Genomic DNA, 22,444 nt, shown 5'->3' on the forward strand with positions numbered 1-22,444 from the left:
CTGTGTCCATCCTGTATGATCCAGATATTGCTTTAACTCTTAACCTGATTTGTCTCTCAGCCAGATCCTTTATTGCATAGTCACGAGTAGCTTAGATGGAGGAGGCTTCCCCAGGCAAGGTGAAAAGGAGAAGCCCTATGGGGATGACTCCATAAACCCAAAGGGTTCCTTGTCTCCTGGGAAGGGCAGTGGGATGACTCCATAAAAATGAAGGGCTCCTTTTCTCACGGGACGGGCCAGCACAGCAGAACCCCATCTCACACCCCAGTGGGTACCACCACTGGTCCTGCACATGCAGCCACAAACCTGTACCAGATGAATCCCTCTCCAAACACGTCTTTATCTGCAGGTTTAAGCAGAGCTTTCCCCACACAAAGAGTTAAGTGTGCAAACAGTGCTGGGTTTGTTCCCGTTGCAAACGTTGTGTTTGTCGGTGTGACCTTTGTTTAATGTTTCTCTGATGGAACATGTAAGTGACATAAGAGCAGTTAAGAAATAATCTGACAGATTTTAGTGCAGCCTGGAAATACTGCAAGGCCTTGGTCATACACTTCTTGTTGCAGCTTAAAAATACTCCTGAGTTTACCAGGGACTGTTGAGAGGCTGGGCTGGGAGCGCAGTGCTGGAGGAGCAAGCCTGGTCCTGTGTCCTCTGCTGTCAGAGCCTTGTTTGTGTTGACATGTTTGGAATCTCACATGCTGCTTTGGTCTGAACTGCCGTTAAAATAAGGAAAGATTAACCACTTTCCCATTTCCTAAGGGTGTTTTGTTACTGGGTTAATTCCTCTGAAGCTTCACTAAGCTTCTCTTATTTGGAGTGAAAAGCTTGTTCCGTGTGTATGATTGTGCCTGTGCCGGGTTTGCACCCTGGGAGTTTTCAGTGCTACTTTGGTTTGTTTCTGTGGTACTTGCTGCTGAAAAAGGTGATTTTAAAGCTGGGACTGAGGAAAATGAAATGTACCACAGTGGGGTCTTCACAGTAATGTCTGATTGAAATAGATCTTTTTTGCTTCTTTGCTTTATGTTAATATTTTTAAAGGTAGGATTTGACTGATGGATGAATTGACTGATCATCTGATGAATTGAAGGAATTGGCAGATAAACCTTCATTTTTTTATCTCCCTATCCTACATCTTTAGCTTTGCCAGATTTTGTCTCTGGCATGCTCTTTTCAGGTGCCCATAGCACTGTCTGTGCCTTAAACCCTTTGTAGCTTCAGCTCAAGAAGCAGGTTTTTGTATCTTTATATTGTTTGATTTCATCAATTGTGTGGAAAACTAATGCCACACCTATTCTCTTATAGCCTGGAGGAGAGTCTCTAAACTGAACAGGAATGACTTAAAAACTTACAGGAGCTGTGGATGCAATATACCCTACATTGAGTAAATCCTGGCCAATGACCATAGTTAAAATGTTCTATTTGAGATACCGTGGCCTCTTCCACTGTGGCAAATCTGAGTGACCAAATTGTCAGTGGAAGATTATGGTGAATAGTGAAGGGTCATAAAAGATCTGTCACCGCCATCAGGAGCTTTCTAAGAGTGCAGCTGGTTGTGATTAAAATTGAAATTCACCAAAAGAAAAGAGAGTTTCTCAGCAGGGAAGTTTTTAATACTTTTCTGAAAGAATGGTGAAATTCCCACTGTTTGACACTTGCAGTAAGTGCAGCCACAAGGACACACAAGGTGCTCTGGGAGGAGAGGGATGGAGTGGAGGTGGGTGTGTAGGACTCGAGGATTGTCTGACTATTACTGTGGTGGGGGTTGTGTGAGAGAGGTAAACAGCCCATTAATGAAGTTTACAGATGGAGTTTAGTTGGGAGGGGTTTCCAGTGCTGCTCAGGAAGAGAAAATACACAAAGAGGCAGAGATGAACAATGTGGCCAGGAAATGGTGCGGGGTTCAGTGAGGAAGGAATAGAGCTTCCTTCAGCTGACAGGGAGGGGGAGAGGAAGATGACGGAGGAAAATGGGTGAAATAATGTGAGAAACCCCAGAGAGAGAAAGAAGGCAAGAACTAGAAGTATCATGGGGAAAAAAAAAAAACAACAAACCACAAAAAAACCCAAACCACCAAGGCAAGAATTGCTTGTAAAGTCCGGGCGTGTGCAACAGGAGGGATGTGGTGAAACATTTTTATAGTCTTCAGTGTGTGACATGGTTGCCAAGTGGAAATAAAAGCAGGTAATAACCTACTATGTGTGCATGTTATAGCAGAAATTGTATCTGTAATTGCTTAACAGTGTTGACAAAAGTAATTACAGCCCTCTACTAGATAATTCAATAAAGTTGACTTAAAGGTGCCATGGAAAATACATACAATATACACGTCATACAGGTCTGTGGTGTGCTATTCCTTGGTTGGCCTTCTGAGAATATTACACAAGTTTAGGTGTTTGATTTTGTGTCAATAAACAAACTCATGACATGCTTTTCTTTCTGTTCATGTGGGGAAGAGTGGTTTCATGTTTGTTCTTTGCATCCACTGTGTCAGAGACCAGTTAAAATGAAGTGAAAGGGTGTTCTGAAGAATGTTAAAAGTGGTTATAAGAGTTTGGGAAATGCCTTTTATACAGGTTTGCTTGGTTTTAAGCTCTGTTGTGTACACGCAAAGATCTGTATATGAAAGATAAAATGCACTGAAAACGAAATGGGAATCATGAAGAAAAACCTTTTGGTAGCATTTGGGGCGAGACCTTGACCTTTCCCTCGGGGGCCTGAGCCATCACAGTGCTTGCCTGTTAGCAACTCTCTGATTTTTAAGTCGTCAGGAATTTTGAATTTTCTCCTTATCTTTTCTGCAAGCGTTCCTGTTCCCTCTCTTAGGAGGTAAAAAAGGAATCTACCCTTTCAAGTGATGTTACTGATGACTAAGTGGGGAACATAATCCACATGAGTTGGTGCTGGACCTCAATTTGGGCCTTTGGTGCTGAGAACATATTGCAGTCATCATCCTCTGTGACTAAGATCTCAAAATTGTCAGAAATATTTTTGTCTTCCAGCAAAGTACCCAAGATATGATGATTTTATTGGTTTTTGTTTGTTTTTTGTGCTCTTGAAAGCTGTCATGAAAGCTGATTCCCTCCTCACTGGATTGTTGTTGCAGAAGCCCAATCTCCCTTCCCACTGCACTGCTCTCATTAAAGCCAGCTCAGGCTCCTCCTTGGCTCATGTCTTTAGCTGCTCATGAGTTGCTGAAAGTAAGTGGATATAATGTTGAATTTCCCTCACAGGGGATCAAAGCATACTGAAAACATACCTAAAATTGGGGTAGAATGAAGTAGAAAAACAACGAGTCAAATTGAAACCAACAGGAATGAACCACCACTATTCCCATTGGTAAATGCAGAATGTCTGTGTGAGTTCATTTCAGGTCACATCCATGTGAAACACACCTGTGTTTTTAAAACATACACCAGTAGTATTTATGAGCATCTCTTCTCCCAAACAGAAGTCTGTCTTCAGGACCAAAACAATAACTTCTGGGGTTTACATTTTTTCATTTTCAGTTTTAGGTTGAGCATTGGCTGAAGTGAATGACCAGTGTGCACATCCATCCAAAATTTAAGGAATTTAAGGAATGTTGACCATCCAAAATTTAAGGAATGTGTCATTGTTAAAAATACAATCCTCATTCACCAGTTGATTTATTTTGGAGGGGAAAAAGTTTGCTTCTCCTTCCTACAGACATTGGGAACATAACAGACATTTTTTACTGTGAGGTAGGTTTTGGTTTTTTAGCTGTCTCTGCTAAAAGCAAATGTCATTTAAGGAGAGTATTTTTCTTGCTTAAGAACATTGTTTAAACTCTGGTTTGGCCTCTTTCTTTTTGGTTCACTGGTGTTTTTTGAGCTTCTGGACTCCTGTTCAAAGTTTAAAGAACAATAACCAGTCAAATGTAAAATAATGTCAATTGAATCAACCTATGACTCAACAGTCAACCGAGTCATCCTGGACCTGCACCAAATGGACTGAGGCCAAACCCTAAAATTGGCATGCATCCCTGTCCCTCTTCTCCATAGATCTCCACTGAAGCAGAGCCCAGGGTGCAACGTGCTGGTTAATATTCCATAATAAACTGCTCCACGTGTAAATGTATGTTTCTCATTGACAAAAACCATGAGGGCATGTTGTGCAAGGCTCACCTGGACAGACCAGGAAATGGGGTTTGTGCACCGTGGAATTCACCAGCTTCAGTTTCTTCAGTATCAGTTCCTCTCTGAGCAGGGCTTCCTGGAATGGCTGGAGAAGGAATTAAGGAAGGAACGTTCCTTTCTGCTTCTCTTGCCCTCTCTTCATCTTTCCTTTCTCCTCGGTTCTTCCTCCTCTTTGGAATTAAGGTTTTATTTCTACTCATTTATTTGTGTTTATTGAATTGTATTGCTTTTAATTTCTTTCTTTATATTTAATTTTTGTTGTTGTTGTAAAGCAGGAATTAGCTCTACAGTGCTGCTAAAAGCACAAACTTGTGGGTAAGTGTGTGTGTACAAATTCATAAAAATCCATGTCTGGACCTCTGTTAGAGGGTTCTACTGGCAGCAGAGGAGTTTCAATTTTGCTCTGTTCTTTCAGAATAGCAGAAATGAACTTTCTAGTTACCAGTCTAAATTTATTTTATAGCTTTGTGACTATTTGCTTGACTATGGAAGGATTATCCTGCAGATTTGGAGCTGTTCAGTGTGGCAAAGGTTCCAGGGAGACCGTGGAGCCCCTTCCAGTGCCTAAAGAGGCTCCAAGAGAGCTGGAGAGGGACTTTGGAAAAGGACCTGGAGTGACAGGACAAGGGAGAATGGCTTCCAACTGCCAGAGGGAGGGTTAGATGGGATATTGGGAAGAAATTTTTCCCCATGAGGGTGGTGAGGCCCTCCACAGGTTGCCCAGAGAAACTGTGGCTGCCCCATCCCTGGAAGTGTCCAAGGCCAGATTGGATGGGGCTTGGGGCAACTTGGTGTAGTGGAAGGTGTCCCTGCCCATGGCAGAGGGTGGAATGAGATGATCTTTAAGGTCCTTTCCAACCCAAATCCTTCTGTGATTATATGATTCTATTGCAGTTTAGTTTATTCTTTTACTGCCTTTCTTTCAGTACCATTAATATTTTTCCATGTACATTAGAATCAGCTTTCCAGATGTCTCTCCTCCTTTCCAGCAGCATCATTTTGGCAGTCTGCATACAGTCCTGTGATTGACACAAGCACTATACATGGCTCACACTGAGGTCATTAATGGAACAAGTCCTGTTAAATATTTTAAGTTCAGTTCCTCTGATACAACATTAATGTGTGTTGGAGTTAAGGGGTCAGATCCTTTTCCGATATATGCTGACTGTGTAGGATGAGCCAAAATGCTGTGGCTGGTGTGAGCTCATGGGTCTGTTCTAATAACCACAGAATATCTCAGTGCAGGAGTTCTGCTGTTGCTGAATTCAGTGTGTTGGCATGTGGAATTAGTGTGTTAAAGGGTCTGTGTTAAGACAATAAAGTTTTGAAGGGTATATTGGCTCTTGCTTAGTTCAGAAAACTAAGAAACTGCTTCCAAGACAGTGTCATAAGTGTAAAACACACCTCTGGGGCTGCTGAGGTCCAAAACAGAAATCACAGAAACACTGAGGTTGGAAAAGACCAATCACCACCTTGTCAACTGGACCAGAGCACTGACTGCCATGTCCAGTTGTTCCTTGAACACCTCCAGGGACAGTAATTCCATCATCTCCCTGGGCAGCCCCTTCCAGTGCCTGACAACCCTTTCCATGAAAAAATTCCTCCTGATGTCCAACCTAAACCTCCTCTGGCACAGCTTGAGACCATTTTCTCTTGTCCTGTCCCTTGTTCCCTGGGAACAGAGCCTGACCCCCACCTGGCTCCACCTTCCTGTCGGGGAGTTGTAGAGAGTGAGAAGGTCCCCCCTGAGCCTCCTTTTCTCCAGGCTGAGCCCCCCCAGCTCCCTCAGCTGCTCCTCATTCTGTATTCACAGACTGAGTGGACTGGAACTGTTTCATGGGGTGCGCTTAAAATAAAAAAAAAAATCTGATTCTACTCAAGATTTTTGCACTGTATTCTACAGGGTGCATTAGTCTTCCAACCATCCTAGTTTGGGTGCACCTCAGTCTGTGAGCACCGAGTGTGTACCTGAGCATAGGGAGCAGAATGTGTCTGCAGGATTGAGTTCTTGAAGGGCCGGTTTTAGAAGATTCACAACCTGCCTGTAAATATGTATAGATCAAATGCATGTGTCATCCAGCAAAACATAAAGAATTTGAGAGACCCGGGATGATTTTATTCCATATTCTTATGTAAAGTTTTTATTTAAGTATAAAGGTGCTGGCTTCTGTCTGGCTCTATTTTTGCTTCCTCTTCATTTAAGGAAGCAAGGGTGCACAATGAAATTTAAAAAAAAAAAGAAACAACACAAAGCTTTGGAAAAATATGCCTGAATTGATTCATATAGAAATGAATTCTACCCTTGAAGGTAAGACTTTTTGGCTGCTTTACTGGAGCACTGTAATAAATATAAAAGTTTAGAACACATAATTTAATTATCATATTCTGGCCATAAATGCTTTAGGTCTGTAGTACATTTGAAATCCCAAGAGTTCTGGCTGAGGTTGCAGCTGCAACATCAATTACCATTTATCCATTCCAAGAAAGCTTTGCCTGTGCCCTTGAAACCTTTACGTTCTGGAGAGTATCCAAACGGGAACAAGGCGTCGCGCCGCTCGTTCGTGCTCCGTTCTCCTCCTGAGCAGCTCCAAGATGGGAGCGGACGCCATTTCATGGTGGGTCCTCGGTGCCGGTGGCTCTGGAGCTGCCAGCAACTCCTCCGAGCCCGCCTGGCACTGCTGTGTTGGTTCCAGAGAGCTCTGAGTCACCTGTGTCTCCTCGGCAGGTTTGGGAATAGACATCGTGCAGGCTTGGAGAGAGATGGAAGCGCCCAATGGCCGTGGGGAGCCCCGCTGTGTCCCACGGTGGGTTTGCTCCATGCACTGTGTTGGGAATCTCCACAAACTCCATTTCTGATTCTGTGCTGTTGGTACTTGCCTGTGCTCTCACCATTTATTTTTATTTAACAGAGTATTGATTGATGAGACATGAACTGGCAGTGCTCGGAACAATAGTCCCTGCAGCCTGTGCTGACCAGGACAGACATCAGCTCCCTGGGAAGCCTGTTCCCAACAACATGTGTTTGGCACTGAAGCACCACTAAACTAAGGGAATTGCTGTCTCTGCCTCTCCAGAGTGACCAGTGGTGTCAGGCATTGCATGTTGGGGTCTCTGTGTGTCCAGTGTTCCTGTCCTGGGAGTGTGTGTGTCCCTTCTCCAGCATCCCCAGCCTGATGTGATCACCATACTCCCAAAAGCTTCCCGAGAGCCCTTGGGAGTGGAGGCTTGGGCTCAGGACTGGCAAGGGGAAGGCAGGACTTCCTGTGCATTCAGAGCCTGTGTGTACTGGGTTTTCTAATTAAATACCATTTAGTCACATACTTAAGGAGAGCAGAGCTTATGTTTGCAATACAGGTACTTAAGACCTCTGGATTGTACAGGGATCAAACCCCACCAGTGCCAAGATGTGACTAGTTTGACAGGAAAGGTATTAATTTCAATTCATTTTGTTTGCCAATAGTGTATTTTTATACATAAAATCCTACATAAAGGATAGATGTAAAGCCTTTTCTTTGTGTGAACTGAAGTCACTTTTTTGTCCCGAACTCAGTCTGGATACTTTGGTCAAGGTCCTTGTTAGGATGTACCTGTGCTGTTGGAAACAAGCAGAACCGTGTTGGTGTTTGAGGTGACTGTACAGAACCACGAGTCCTACAGCTTTAGTTGTATGAAGGGATGATGAAATGTGTGTTGTGCAGATGGAGGGTAATTGTGAGACTTTGCTTCTTTAGGAATGTCTCGTATTTTAATTTCTTCCGTGAGTTAGAATCCCAGTACTTCATTGGCAGGATCATTTACCCTGACGGTGTCAGGAGGAGGCACAACAGTACCTGCCCCTCCAACTGCCCAACAGGTGCTTTTCTGCCTCGAGTTTCTGTCTCCAACAACGAAGGAAATTTGGCCATGGCCTTCCAGAGTGACACATGCCTCATGTTGGCCTTATCTTGGCCGTGTCATAGACATGTTGCACAAGATGAGACCGTTAGTTCAAAATCTGGTTTCCTGGCTTATCGGGGTTTTTTTAATACAGTGTTTATCTGGGTGTGTGATAAAGGAAACGGTGTTAATCGTCCTGGCTCTCAGAGCGGCTGGAAACCAGGCATGCTGGGGGGGTTTATTTACAGGCTTTGGTTAAATACTGTAATCCAGAGTAGATTTTTAATTTATTTAGCATCATGGAGGACGTGCTTGTCATCAAGATCAGCACTCCTACCAAAGCAATCCAGGTCTCCATTTTAAATATGAAACAGGAGAGAAAACTGAAGAGTAGATGGGTCCGTAAGGAAGTTGTTTGGAGGGTGGGTTTATGGGTGCTGAGTGCTGTTAGCACCCCAAAAATGCCTTGGCTCGGAGTCCATGACCATGTGTTTAATGCCTCTGACAGTCACTGTGTGTCCCCTCAGTGGCACCTGGCCACACTGGGGTCTGGCTCTGTGTCTGCAGAGCTCACAGGCAGCCTGGGAGGAAAATGGGGGTTCTTACCAATTTTTAGTCTATTTAAACTGAAGGTAGAACATTGCAAGAGACAGAAGAAACCAGTGGTTCAGCTTCTCAGCAAAATGAATTTTTGGAATTATTTTCAATTGGCAAACACGCTTCTGTTTTAATAGTCATGACAAGTCTAGTGTCAACAGCCTTGGTTTAAAATTTTTTCCTGCTTGAACTGAAAACTACTTTCCTGCCTAAGTGGATATAAATAATAATTAATAGTTTCTCTAGTTAATGAAGAAATAAATAAGCAATTCAGAAAATGTAATCAGTTGGTGTCCGCAGCCGAGTGTTTACATTGTTCTCATTGCTGGAAGATAAGGAGGAGGCCCAGCTGGCAATGACATTGAAAATGGTTTCTTTACTCTTAGTTTGGTGATACCACTTACACCGATAAGTAACTGCCTTTTAAGAGTATGTTCACTCCTGAGGTGAGTTGTGCTGCAGAACCAGGACGTGCAGTGGGCTGTATTTTGGGGTCTGGGTGTATTAGGACTGAAGGAAACTCAGAGATTTGAAACACTTGATTAGAAATAGGAGTAAAATGAATAGCCGTATCAAAAGCCTAGTCAAAATAAATATAGTAAAATTCTGAGCTGTTTCTGCCCATCCTAGACATGCTGCATTCATTGTTTTCCTTGGAGGTGGCACTTGAGCATGAACAGCATTTTCTTACAGGTGCGTAGGAGCCAGTTGCAGATATTCCAGGTCTGTAATTTCTGACAGCACCAGGGTATATTTTAGTAGTCTCTAACTCTGAAAAAACCTTCCATTATGCATTTTCCCTGAAGTTCTTTTTGTTAAGGGTGACAATTGCTAAGCTGACTGGCAGCCTCCAGATTTCCTGAGCTGCTGCTGCTCCTGCTCTGCAGCTTGCAGCCATTTTCCTTAAATGCAGACAGTTTTTAACCAAGTCCTCTTTCTGTTGCACACTTATAAGTTGGTGGTGGTGCTAATTTAATTCACATTTTTAAGAAGACTTTACCCTTCACCAGAACTGTGCTCGGGCAGGGCACATTTTGGGCAGAATGTGATCCAGGCTGATTATCCCAAGCTTTCATGTGGTGGTAAAAAGAGTTGCAGGTTCTAGACTGTAAATGACCAGTGATTTTGGTCTAGCTCACTGGAGTTGTTTTCCATAGAATCATGGAATCCCAGAATGGTTTGGGATGGAAGGGACCTTAAACCTTATCCTGTTTCACCCCCTGCCGTGATCAGGGACATCTTCCATTGAACCACATTGCTCCGAGCCCCGTCCAACCTGGCCTTGAACACTTCCAGGGATGAGGCAGCCACAGCTTCTCTGGGCAACCTGTGGAGGGCCTCACCACCCTCACAGCGAAGAATATCTTCCCAACATCTAATTTAAACCTAATCTTGAAGCTTCAGTAGTTCTGTGACTTTCCTTTTAATAATGCAGAGTAGCAGGAAGGGAGTGTGGTGGTCCCTGTCCCTTCTGTCTTGGCTGTCACAGCCTGGCCAGGGACTGAGGTGCTGGAGTGACCGACTCGCCTGGCCCTGGGACTGTCCCATGGGGGAAGATGAGGGACCTGTGGGAATGGAGACCCCGAGACAGGAAAGCCTCCCACCACCATAAACATTACCACACCTGGCTTTAGTGCAGTTTGACCCTTGAGCTGGGTTTGAAAGTCTCTGGTGAATGATTAACACCAAAATGGCTTTAGTTAAACAACTTGATTTCTGCAGAGCTGGTTACCAGGGCTGCATCTTCGTTAAGGTTTTCCATTTTAACCACTTTGTTAAGGCTTTCCATTTTGCCCCCATATGTTTCCTTGACTGGAAATGATAACTACATCTATACAAATAAATAAAATCAGATTGTATATAAATAGTTTTGAAAGTACGTGGGAATGGAACCCACATCACAAAAAACACCTTGCCTCTCAAAATAAAATTTCATCAAAGTTTTTGCAAATTTGGAACCCTTAAAATTGGGAGGTTTTTCCCCTCTCTCATCTATCGTGCTTGACTATTTTAATTTAGATAAGACTGATAGTTTGGTAGGTTTTTGTTGCATTTAAAACCATTTCTGCAAATGCTGCAAGGTAACTTTTCTATTATATTATCTCAGAGTGTAATTTCCCTGTCTTACCTCTTCCTTAGGAAGTGGTTGTTTGTCTTTTACTGCATATAACTTTATTAGTAAAATACTTGTATTAAACGTCGCTCTAGTTAGTTGTGGCTCTTGCAGGAGCCCTTGTGCACTGTAATTCCTCCTGGTTGTGTTTTACAACCAGGGGCTGTTGGTGGCTGGCAGTTCTCCACATGGTTAGTAAATATTGCCCTTATCTGATACAGCCAGGCTGGGAAGATATGCCAGGAGCCCGGATTAGATTGCTGGCTACTGCTTTATTAATCAATGTAATAATTTATTTTTAGTTTTCTAAGTCATATAATCTGTTTTCTTTCTCATATTACATTTTCTTTGGTGCTGGTACAGAAAATAATCCCTGTTTAAAAATTAAAGGTGATTGAAAAGTTTCATTGGAATATGTTTGGCACTGCCATGGTTTCCCTGACAGCTGATGAATGTTTCCTTTAAAATGCTTTTGTCAGAAATTTGAGAGGTATAAAGGGTTTTATTTTTGTATCTAAATTAGCTGTCTTCAAAATTATACCTAGAAAGATGTTTCCATCTTATTCTGCTTTTAATCGTTTTAGTGAAGCAAAGTTTTCAAGTTATATATTCCTTATTTAAACTCACAGGCTTCCAACCTATACTTCAATGCTTAGTCTGAGATTTTTATTCTAAGAAAAGGAGCCACTGGGCCTAAAACTTAAGAGAAAATAAGTCATCTTAGAGTAGCTCTTGACTGGCCAGTGATTACTGATTGTGGAAGGGGGGTTGTTTGGTTTTGGAGTAGGTGTTGGGGTTTTTTAGGTGGGATTTTTTGCATAGGACACCACAAAGTGAAGAAACAATTCAATTCCTTTTTCCAAATGGATCAGTAAGTGGTGGGGGGGAGGAAACACACGAAAGAAGCAAGTAAGTGTATGTATCACGTGAAAGAAAGCAAACCTCCATCCTTACAGTGTTCATTCCTAGAGGTCTCTGCACTTGAGGAAGGCAGACGTGCTGGGTACAAATCAGGATGAGTGTGTAATTAAAGATGCATGTTTGTAAGGACATCAAATAGAGGGAACTGGGTTGAATTACATTCCACCATGGCTTGGATGCTGAGGGTTGGATTGTGCAACCGTAGGGTTTTATTAGGTCTTTCTGTTCTTTAAAAGAAGACAAATTAATTGGAAAACCCAGCAACGCCATCCCATGGCTCATAAACAGGGATACAGTCCATCAGTGAGCTGACAGACATGCTGATGGTGGTTGTCAGCCTCTTGGTAGAGTAATAGAGGAGAAGTGCTGCAGCATTCCACAAATATTTTCTGAATGCAGAGGAACAATGTGACAGATCTGAGCTCCATTCCAAGTTCTGGAAAGAAGCCTTCTTTCCTTTGGGAAAAGAGAGGCCTTTTTCTTCCCTTTTTCCTCAAGGCTCACTCATTCTCCTTTATTCCCACTGCCAACCTTTCCTGTTGAGGCCTTTGCACCACTCTTGTCCTGCTCTCTTCTTCCCACTGCTCTTCTAGGATATTGGAGCTGTTGCTGTGTCCCTGTCCAGTGTTTTCTTTTCTACTCAGCTGAGACACAGCTCAGCTCCTCCCCCAGCTCAGACACTGTTTTTTAGGGGGATCTGTATGTACCCTAGGTCTTTGCCTGCCAGTGCTCTCACAGTTTTTCCCCTAACCCAAGTAATTTTCACTTTTCTCTGCCCTCTGGTTCCATTTTTGTCAAAGTGAGGACTTCATTGACACGTTTATTCTGGTTTGACTTTGATCCCTCTGTATTTGAGTGGGAGCATTCCTTTTCCTTGTCTTTTTATTGCCTAAATCCCTCTTGGAAAGAACAAACAAGATGGCAAAGTCCTTTAAATTGCTAGATGGGCCATTTCTCAGGTACTGTGGGGATGGGACACATGGACCTTTTCAAAAGCAAAGCCCCTCAGGTGTTGAAGTGTTCTAATTTGGGCTGGAATTTAAGGTTTGCATGAATGTTTGAGATCTGTGGGGTTTTTGAAATGTGTGACCAAATCTGGTCAGACTTTCTTGAGGAGAGGAAAAGGAATTTTCCATGCAAAAGCTAGCCCACATACAAATGTTAAGCCCACACTGGGGAACGTGGATGGTCTGGAGAGTTTCCAAGGAAAGGCACCAAAGTCTTTAAAAAAGTGTCATTTTTCTAGCTTCATCTGGAGAGTGGCTGGAACCCTGGGGAACAGGATTTTCTGTGAAAAGCATTTTAAGTGAAGCAGACGGTATAGAAATTGCATTTTAGGAGTTTAAAACTCTGTTGGAAATGACAGAATCACAGAATGGCTGGGGTTGGAAGGGACCTCTGGAGATTATCCAGACCAACAGCCCTGCCAAGGCAGGGTCACCTGGGGCAGGTGACACAGGAATGTGTCCAGGTGGGTTTGGAATGCCTCCAGAGAGGGAGACTCCACTCCTTCCCTAGGCAGCTGTTCCAGTGCTTTGCCACCCTCCATGGAAAGAAGCTCTTCCTCACGTTGAGGTGGATAAACTCAACAAGCTGGGCTTTACAGGAGGTGTGGGGCAGCCTCCCTCGGGCAGTGCTGTGGTTGGGGCTGTAGCTCCATAAGATCAACCTCTGAACTCTGGCCCAGCACTGCTGGCTCAGCCCTGAGGATTAGGAGCAGCTCCAGGGTGATTACGGTGGAATGTTTGTTGTTCTAATGGGGATTTATTTTTTTTCTTAACGAACTAACCCTTCGTTTGTAGCTGGGCTGTGTGTACATTGGAAAACCAGGCCCTGATGTTAGGAATGTATATATATTCTTCTCCTAAATTGCTGGGGTGAAGCGATCACTTGTTACTGTGAATATTTATCAGTATATGGCCCAACTTGCACAGCTTCTTGCATAACAGGATCCCAGTAGAAAACTCGGTGATGGTGCTGGAAGCGGAGCCCTTATGCAGACTGCAGGGAATGTGACAGTAATGGAAACAAGATGGAGTAAGAACGTGTTTTAAGAGTCAATTTTAAAGGCTGGGATAATTGTGCAAGAAACTTGGCTTCAGAAATGTGTAAGGGAAGGAATCTTGACCCAGCCAAATAGGCCATGAAAAATCCATACAGTTTTCCTGAGGTTTTACATAATTTCTTGTTTAACTCATTCAGAGTCTGGTGCACTTTGTGTGCAGAACTGTCCCACTGGAGGGTGAGGACAAGCCATTTCTGCAGGTACCAACGTTGTGTTTGCCTCTATCCCATAGATCTTAATGAAGTACTTTTCTGCTTTGTTTCAGCCCTGGAATGAGATCAGATGTAAGCTCCTCTCCATCCGCAACCTCAGCAACTACGGGACCACCTCCCAAGCTCTGTCTGGTGTGCTCCGACGAGGCCTCCGGGTGCCATTACGGTGTTCTGACATGTGGCAGCTGCAAAGTGTTCTTCAAAAGGGCAGTGGAAGGTAGGCCATGCTTTGATGAGTTTGCTGTTTAAAGATGTGAAATCCCTGCACGTATCATCCACGTTCAAACCATTAGATCACTGATCTTGTCATAGTAAATCACATTGATAATGGTGCATTATCTGAAGCGTGGATTCCATTCACACTGATAAAATGCTCCCATTCACTCCATGTAAAAGGATTTATTGTTGTCTTGGCTTTTGTCTGTTTCATGTTCTTTCACTGTTGTTTTTGTTTATTTGTCCCATTTTTATACAGATATTTGTCTGTGTGCATTTGTAAAGTTTGTGATTTTTCATTTGAAGGTTAGCTGATTTGTATAGAAGATTGGTAAATCTGTTGTGTGTGAGGTTGTGGTATTTTGCAGTTTTTCTTGTAAGCACTATTGGTTGAACTGCATCCATGTCCCTGTGTGAGTTGCAGGTATCTGGGTAACAGGGACGTGTGTGTGGTTTTGGAGGATTAAGATTTCTGACTAATCACAGGGAGAAAATCAATGTAGAAACTAGAGATGATAGAAAACTAAATGTGAATAAGGGCTCAGTGATTTTGGGGCTGCATCAGTAGCTATTTTGTAACAGACTAGGCTGTACCTCAGGGTGTGACTCCTGGCTTCAATATCAGAGGCAGTTAAGTTGGAGCATATTCCCAGTGTCTCTTAAAGGATGGTGATTCCTGAGTTCTGAATAAGAGTGTCATTATTAGTTACACCCTCCAGGGTTTCATGTCTTGTGCCTTCCTCGTGCACCAGACTCATTTTGTGCTGACATTTTGGTTATCTGGGATGTCTGGAAAAGAGAGAAGGCTGTTTGATAAAGACAAGACATCATTCAGTCTTTAGAAGCAGCACTTTTCCCCAGTTCCCAGCTCAGTGGATGCCATGGGGAGCTCTGGGGAGCTCTCAGAGGGATCGGAAAAGTCAAGTTCACATGACAGTTTTTGCCTGTCACAAGGGGAGGGGTGTCGGCCCTGGGGGAGATGAAGCTGTTCTGAAGTATAACGAGGCAATGGGAGCTCAAGTGCAAAGCACTTTATTTAAGGCAAATAATCATCTGTACCTTTGATTAAAATCAGGTCACTGGAGATCCCTCAGGAGATATATTGTATAGCAGCTGGATATGTGGCATAGCCATGGTTTTGCCTGTTCTGAAGCTTAAATAAATCAGAAAAGTATTGATACAGGAAAGAAGCAACGCAGTGATTCCTTCTGATCAGTGATGCAACTTGACTCATCATATATCAACTGTATTGGTATAAAATGTAAGCAAACTTGTGGCTGAAAAATGGCAATTAGATCCTCAAGGCTTACTCTGCTTCCATTTTTATTGTTCCACAAATTATCCCACCCTTCACAGGATCACAGAATCGTTTAGGTTGGAAAAGCCCTCCAAGATCATAGAGTCCGACCTTTTACTGGTTACCACCTTGTGAACTGGACCATAGCGGGAAGGATTAAGCACCCTTAATCATTCCATGAGATAACATGGATATTTTCAGGAGCCCTTCCAGGATCTGTTAGTCTTAGTCTTTACTTTAAGGAACAAATAATTTGCTCTTGTCTTTTATAGGCATTTTTTTTATTAGGAACACATGTGAAAGGAATTTGTTTCTGCAATATCCTTTTTATTAGTAGCTGCCAGGCACCTGTTAGTATTCAGATCAAGCTGACTCTGCACACTGGTTATCCAGCCTTTAGCCAAAGCCCTTTTTTCCACCTTTGTCTCCAGGCCTGTGGACTGTGACAGAAATAATCACAGAAACTGAAAGTGTCAGTGTCTAGAAAGTCCATGGAAAGTGTATTCCTTTCAGCAAAGAATAGAACTAGAGAAGAGGGAGGATGAAGGTGGGACAGCAACTGTATATTTATGCACAGTTCTTCACACAAACAGGCCTTCAGGAACCCAGAGAGGCCAGAGATCTTGTTTTAGCTCTGATTTTCATGGTGTTTCAGAGTCTAGAGCCCTCGTGATCGAGTTTCTCCTGTCGCAGAACCAGCCCTGTTCACCTCCCAACATGTTATCCCAATACACCAACCTGGATTTTCACTGCTCCTCCCACGTCCGCTTCCTCGCCTTGGAGCAGATCCTCACACCTCCCTCCACTGCAGATTCCCCCAACACCTCTCCTTCCTGCTGTGCTCCACATTAGCCCTGTTCGTCAGCAGTTTTAATTCCATCTTCCAAAGTCCTTTGTCTGCAATTTCTACCCTTTTTATAGGGCTGATGTGCTCAAACGAGCAAGGAGTCGTTCAGTGCCATAGAGCATCAGAGCCCCCGACACCGACGGCTACTGCAGGCAGTGCGACATTGTGGAATAGCCAACCTCCCTGTAAAATGCCCCAGCGTGCCCCAAATCCCCTTGGAAACATCTCCATTGGCTCACTGCTGGTTTTTACCAGAGTATTTTTGAAGTATCTTTGGGTTTTGAGCAATGAAGAGAACCGAAGCGAGTTCCTTTGGCACGTCCTCTGGGCAGCACTCAGGCATGGAGATCAATTTCCCTTCATTTTCCCACGAGATATTCACGTGGCAAGAAGGCTTTAATATAATGTAAGTCAAAGAAATAGTGTAGCTTGCCCCCAGAAAAGGCAAGAATAGGTGAGAAGTGAGCAGAAGAAACCAAACCTTCATGGAGAGGAGCCCCTTTGTTCGGAATAAAATGGAACAGCTGCTCAGGAAAATCTTCACCTGAAGTATCTGTATTGTTGGGTGAAACTGTGGTCTCATCAAACATCTTTGAGAGACAGGGAATTGTGGTCTCTGCTCCTCTGCAGTGCTGACAAATTGTCATCAGTTTATATTTCATGTGTGTGTACAGATATATTTGTTTATATGTATTAGGGTGCTAATGGCAAACAGAATGGTGAGTCCTGGATCTGTTGTCTAAGTTGATTAAACACAGATTACACAAGGGTCAGGAAGGCTCCTCTTCCCCAAACAGAAGAGGTGTGAGAGTTCATTCAGAAAAATGTTCAGAGCTTCCTTGGAATATCAACGTGAGACACTTCATGGGATAAGTTTGACCAAAGCCATAGGAATGGACTCTGCGTGCCCATAATTTTCACAGCTGACTTGAAACAAATTCCTTACCCAGGCTGTTTTACTGTGAGAAGACTCTTGAACTCCGTTGTTAATAGCTCTGTATTTGGAAAATATGTTTCTCACAATATTGTACTGTCACAACTTTGCAATGTGGTGTAAAAGCCCAGGCTGCAGCTTTCTGCCCTCTGAAGAAACATATTTCCTGATCCCTCTCTGGGAGAAGGATCTATCTTTTAGTAATACCTTTCCCTTAATAAGTTATATTGAGGAATTTGGTCATAAAATTCAAATAACTAAGAATGTATACTCTTCTGGTACCATGCTCTTAACAGCTAAGAAATAGTTACTTAATTTCTGTAGTTCAAGTTGTGTTTTTAGGGTCACTTTTGCTCTAAATCTGTGAATCCGGAAAAATGTCAGAGAACTTGGTTTGTCTGGGTCAGGCTGCAAAGTTAAACAAGGAGAAAGTTTCATGACTTTCAAACTGATGAAGCTGTGTCTGTTCTCTGTAGAAATCTTTCCAAGTGTATTCTCAAGATGTGTTTGTGAATGTTATTTGTATCTCTTGTCAAACTATTTAGAGAAATGGGAAACCTGCTGTTGAAGAAAGATTTAGTAAATGTAAGGGAAAAACAGTTTTAAAAATAGAAGTTGCCTGATACTAACAAATTAAAAATAGGATTTTGAACTAAATTTATTGGCTTCAGGGTCTGATTATGAGAAATCTGTTTGGATACATGAAATCAGATGTATATTGATATTTTTGCAAGACATGCAGTGCAGTAGGTAAAGGTCTTACATCGTCTCCAGACCCTTAATGACTGAAAGGATGAATGGCTTCAGCTACTGATCTACTCGGGGAGCTTATGGTTGTTTTGGTTTTGTGCACACAGGGCAGCACAACTACCTGTGTGCTGGGAGGAACGACTGCATTATTGACAAAATCCGGAGGAAAAACTGCCCGGCGTGCCGCTACCGGAAATGTCTGCAGGCTGGCATGAACCTTGAAGGTAACCATGTGTCCACATCCCTGCTTTGGGTTGGAATCCTACCCTATAAACGCCAGGCTGCTTATGAAGCAACGATTGGAGCAGCACTTTAATATGTTAAAAGCAACTGGCTGCATTTCATGAGCATTTTAATGAGAGGCAGGAGGTTATTGTGCTATTTCTCCTGTCTGTGCTCAGTTGCTCTGTCTGTCGGTGTGTTCAGTAGAAGTGAGTCATACACACAAGCTAGGGTTATTTTTTGTTCCTGTCAGCACATATATATCTCGTTGCTTTTTCATGGAATCTGAGACAGGAGAGTTCTTGGGGAACACCTGGAGGGAAATTAAACACCTGTAGGGAGACATGCTGTCTGCCCATCCTCACTCGAGAGAGTGACTTGACACTGAAATCACAGAGGAGAGGGGCAGAAGTGGGGATTATATCTTCAAACTGAAGAAAATGGGAGTATTTTTGTTGATGCTGTGGATTCTTCCTCAATACCTGTCAAAATCTCTCTAGAAAAGGTCAGTTAAGTAAATAAATTTAACGTACCAGTACATAGTTGTTCTCTGCTGAGTCCTCAATGGCTTATGAGAATCTGAAGGCCATGTCAACTAAGGATTTAGCAGCAGTTGTAAAATGGGATAAAACACTTTTTATTAGTGTCAGCTACATTTTATGCTTGCTATTTTTCCCTGAGCAGCAGAGATTAACACAGTACTTCCTAACACAGTTATCCGTGTGGTACTTGTATAATGAAAATTGTCAGATAAAATGAAAATGTCAAAAAGATATTTGTCAGCTCCCAAGGATGAACAGAATTCCGTTTCAGTCAGTGATAATATCCTTTGGTAAGATGTAAGTGGTGAATTAAGTTAAAGAGATAGATGAAGCACATACTGGAGTCCATGTTAGCACGTCCTTTCTTCCTCCTCTGCTTCCAACCTCCTTCAGCAGGACACAGCAGAAGGTTTTCTGTGCTGCAGGTGCTTCTACCTGCCCCTTCCTTCAGAGCAGAGGGAACAAAGCTGAGGGTCTGAAATGCTCTGTGACCCACTTACAGGCACATCCTCTCCTTCGGGATGGAGATTTGCTGGAGGAAGGGATGTTGCTGCTCTGTTTGTTGAGGTGTTACCATGATCCGTGTGCAGGATGGGAAGGTACAACCAAGATCTACAGTAGTGGGTTCTAAAATAAATCGCTAAAGCACATGAAGTCATCAGTGAGTGTCTCCCAGGAGCTGGATTTAGGTTTTGGGCACTCCCATTGGGCTGGACCTTACACTTCAGAGATCAGAGCCTACTCTGGGTACCCACTTGGGACAGGTCACTGCCCTGCTGGGGCTGGTGTGACCAGGAGCAAGGACAGAGAACAGCAAAGACTGAAGACAGTTTAAATGATGCAAAACCCCAGAGTTTTTGCTTTGAGGTGGAAAAGAATGAGTTTTGGTTTAAGGCTTGTTTCTAATTTTTCTCTTTATTAGATATAGTGTTCTGATACTAAGATATAGTACTCTCATAATAAGCCTTTCCCTTCCTGCATTAGTTTAAGTAGACACCAATATCGCTGTGTCAGGCTCCAGGACACAGAATCAGAGAATCACAGAATGGTTTGGGTTGGGAGGGACTTAAAGCTCATCCAGTTCTACTCCCTGCCATGGGCAGGGACACTTCCAGTTGCTCCAAGCCCTGTCCAGCCTAGTCTTGACATGTTGAGTGACCCCTCTGCAGCAAAGAAAATCAAATGGAATGACATCGGATATTTGCCACTTCTCTGCATGTAGGTTGGAGGCCTTCCAGTGTAGTTTGTCTCAATTTTGGCACAGAGAATCCTAGAGAATAGTGAGGTTTTGGAGGATGGAGATTGTTATATAAGTTGCTGGAGAAGGCGGGGGGGGTGAAGTTTTTATGTCTGAGAGGGAAAAGGAGTCTTGAAACTCAGCAACACAAAAATGGAAGAACTTGGAGTAGTGTGAAAGGGTGAAAAACACCCTAAAACAAGGATTTATGGGACAGATCTGAACAGATGGGGAATAGGTCATGCAGAAAAGCAAGTGGGGAGGCAGCATAAAGTGCAGCAGAGACTTAAGAAGCAGTTTCTTTTATCTTGTCTATTTTAGGGTCACAGTTCAGAAATTACTGTTGTTTAAAAGAGAATTAAATTTGCATACTTTTTAGACAGTAATTTCTTTTTGACAAATCCCCTGCTGCATCCTCAGTGCATAAATAATGGTTATAGCAAACCAGTGAGTGATCAAAAGAGATCCCAATATCCAGCCTGTCAGTCCTTTGGCCCCTTGCACTCACCTAATGTGCTGCTGGACTTCTTCTATGAACCTGCCCCAGCACATTTTGGGTATCTCAGTTTCTAATACCTACAGTGCATTGCACTGTTAGGTATTGTGTAGAAGAGTAATTATTTTAAAATGAATAAAAGAATTCTGACCTGCTCCTGTCCTGAGATGAAAATGGCTCCTTCTACCCTAGTAAAATATTACTTGCTAATTTTCTATTGGCCTTTTTTTATCATAGAGTCAGTAAGGTTGAAAAAGACCTCCAAGATCATCAAGTCATCCCTTTGGCTCTGCTTATCACCCTTTTCTAGAAATTTCTTTTTTCTTTTCCGTGTTTTTTTGGGCATAGGGGCCTGGAAAAAAAATCAAACTACGAAGCTGCAGGTACCAGAGATTTACACAGCAGAATAATGATATTTTGTACTCCAGCCTTTATTTCCTTGAGTTCTCATTTCCGCTCCCACCGTTAATTGGTGTTCCTTGGCACCCTTTCTCTTTGTGATGTGTTGGAAGAAAAGATTTATTGTTAGGTTTTATGCCTGTAAAAAGTTGTCTCATAATTTTTTTGGCTTTTCATGCTGCTTTTTACAGCTAAACTTGGCAATTTATGAGGTTTTTCTGCAGTCTTCACTTGGAATTTATTTCAGATTTTTGAAGGATCGTTTCTTTTTTCTAATCCCATTCCCTGCCCTGCTCTAACTGCAGTGGGCTTGTTATAAATCCCAGTTTAGCAGGAAAGTGCCTGGCTGTCTGGGGTGGTGGTGGCAGGTCCATTGCCCACCTGGCTCAGGTGCAGGACCATCTGCCCACGGGGCAGGGAATAGGAAGCCTGTGCAGCCTGGGTGGATGCCAGACTGTAGGAGGTTGGGAGGGTTTTGTTTGTTTTTAACAGAAAATTTTGGATGCTTTTCTCTCCATGCTGAGTTTATCTGTGGGGGTTATCTCCTGTAACGTGCCCTAAGGAGCTGGGGTTAAATTAGTGGTCTTTTTATATTTGAAAATAAATTATACAGAAATACATTATCTCAACCTTTTTTTTTCTGAGTTACAGCTATATATCTAAGTCAAGACTAGTAACACAGCCTAATAAAAATTCTTGCATAATAATTTGCCTTATCAGATCTATTTATTTTGATTATAATTTTATTAGGCTTTCTGGGCTGGAAATACTCCATCCAGGTGTCTGCAGGAAGCTGAAGGCATGTGCTTCTAAATTTAAGTCAAAGCAGCTCATTTGCTCTTCAGAACATGGATAATGGGGCAAAAAACACCAGAATGTGGAAAGGATTTTGGAGCAGCCATTTCAAAATTAAGACAATAACAAAAAACTCTTTGCTCCAAGGAAATAACTGTTGCTGTTCCCCCACAGCAGGTTTGGCACATGTGGCCAGTCTACAAATATTTGGGAAAATTGAATTTATACAAGATCTGTAGAGAATTCCTTGTGGTTAGCATTTGGTTTCTGAAGGCCATGTCACAGTCAGTGGGTCCAGGAGGGAGTTTCATGTGTTGTTACACTGCAGGGTTGGTGCATTTTGGATGCTGAGAGATTCTGAATGGGTCAGGGGGAACTTTGAATGTGAAACCACATTACGTGATGCTTTTATGGGCTACTGATTTATCTCAGAAGTTCCAGAGCAGAAATCAATTAATTAACTGAGGCACCCAGGGAAAGAACTGGTTTCATTTGGTCTCCGTTAAATAGCATGTTCTGTGTGGCTGCCTCCATCCAGGAGAGCCAGAGCCAAGCAGGAGACTCCATTATGGACAAGATGCTAATAAAATTGTTGCTCCAAGTTTTTGTAGTTTACAGTTAACATCTCTGTGTGATGTTTTATTTATTTGGCGAATGGTTTTTATGGTTTAATTACGCAGCAGTGATTTATATGCAGGAGAAACTGGCAAGAGGAAAAGCTCCTCCTGCCCAGCATTTTCAAAAAAAACCCCCTGTTTTCCCTGGCTCAAG

The 22,444-nt window shown here is 42.8% G+C and overlaps 1 protein-coding gene across 1 annotated transcript in view; it reads left to right on the forward strand.

The window, feature by feature from the left end:
* NR3C1 (nuclear receptor subfamily 3 group C member 1) overlaps positions 1 to 22,444 on the forward strand; it is a 61,553-nt gene that overhangs the window by 25,163 nt on the left and 13,946 nt on the right. Inside the window, exons 3-4 of the mRNA XM_051794218.1 lie at positions 13,992 to 14,155; positions 18,090 to 18,206. Of these exons, the coding sequence (XP_051650178.1) occupies positions 13,992 to 14,155; positions 18,090 to 18,206 (281 nt within the window). The remainder of the gene's footprint in view (positions 1 to 13,991; positions 14,156 to 18,089; positions 18,207 to 22,444) is intronic.

Source organism: Manacus candei, unplaced genomic scaffold (genome assembly GCF_025592945.1).
Source record: "Manacus candei isolate 608988 ecotype Guabito, Panama unplaced genomic scaffold, ASM2559294v1 h1tg000037l, whole genome shotgun sequence".
Taxonomy (NCBI): domain Eukaryota; kingdom Metazoa; phylum Chordata; class Aves; order Passeriformes; family Pipridae; genus Manacus; species Manacus candei.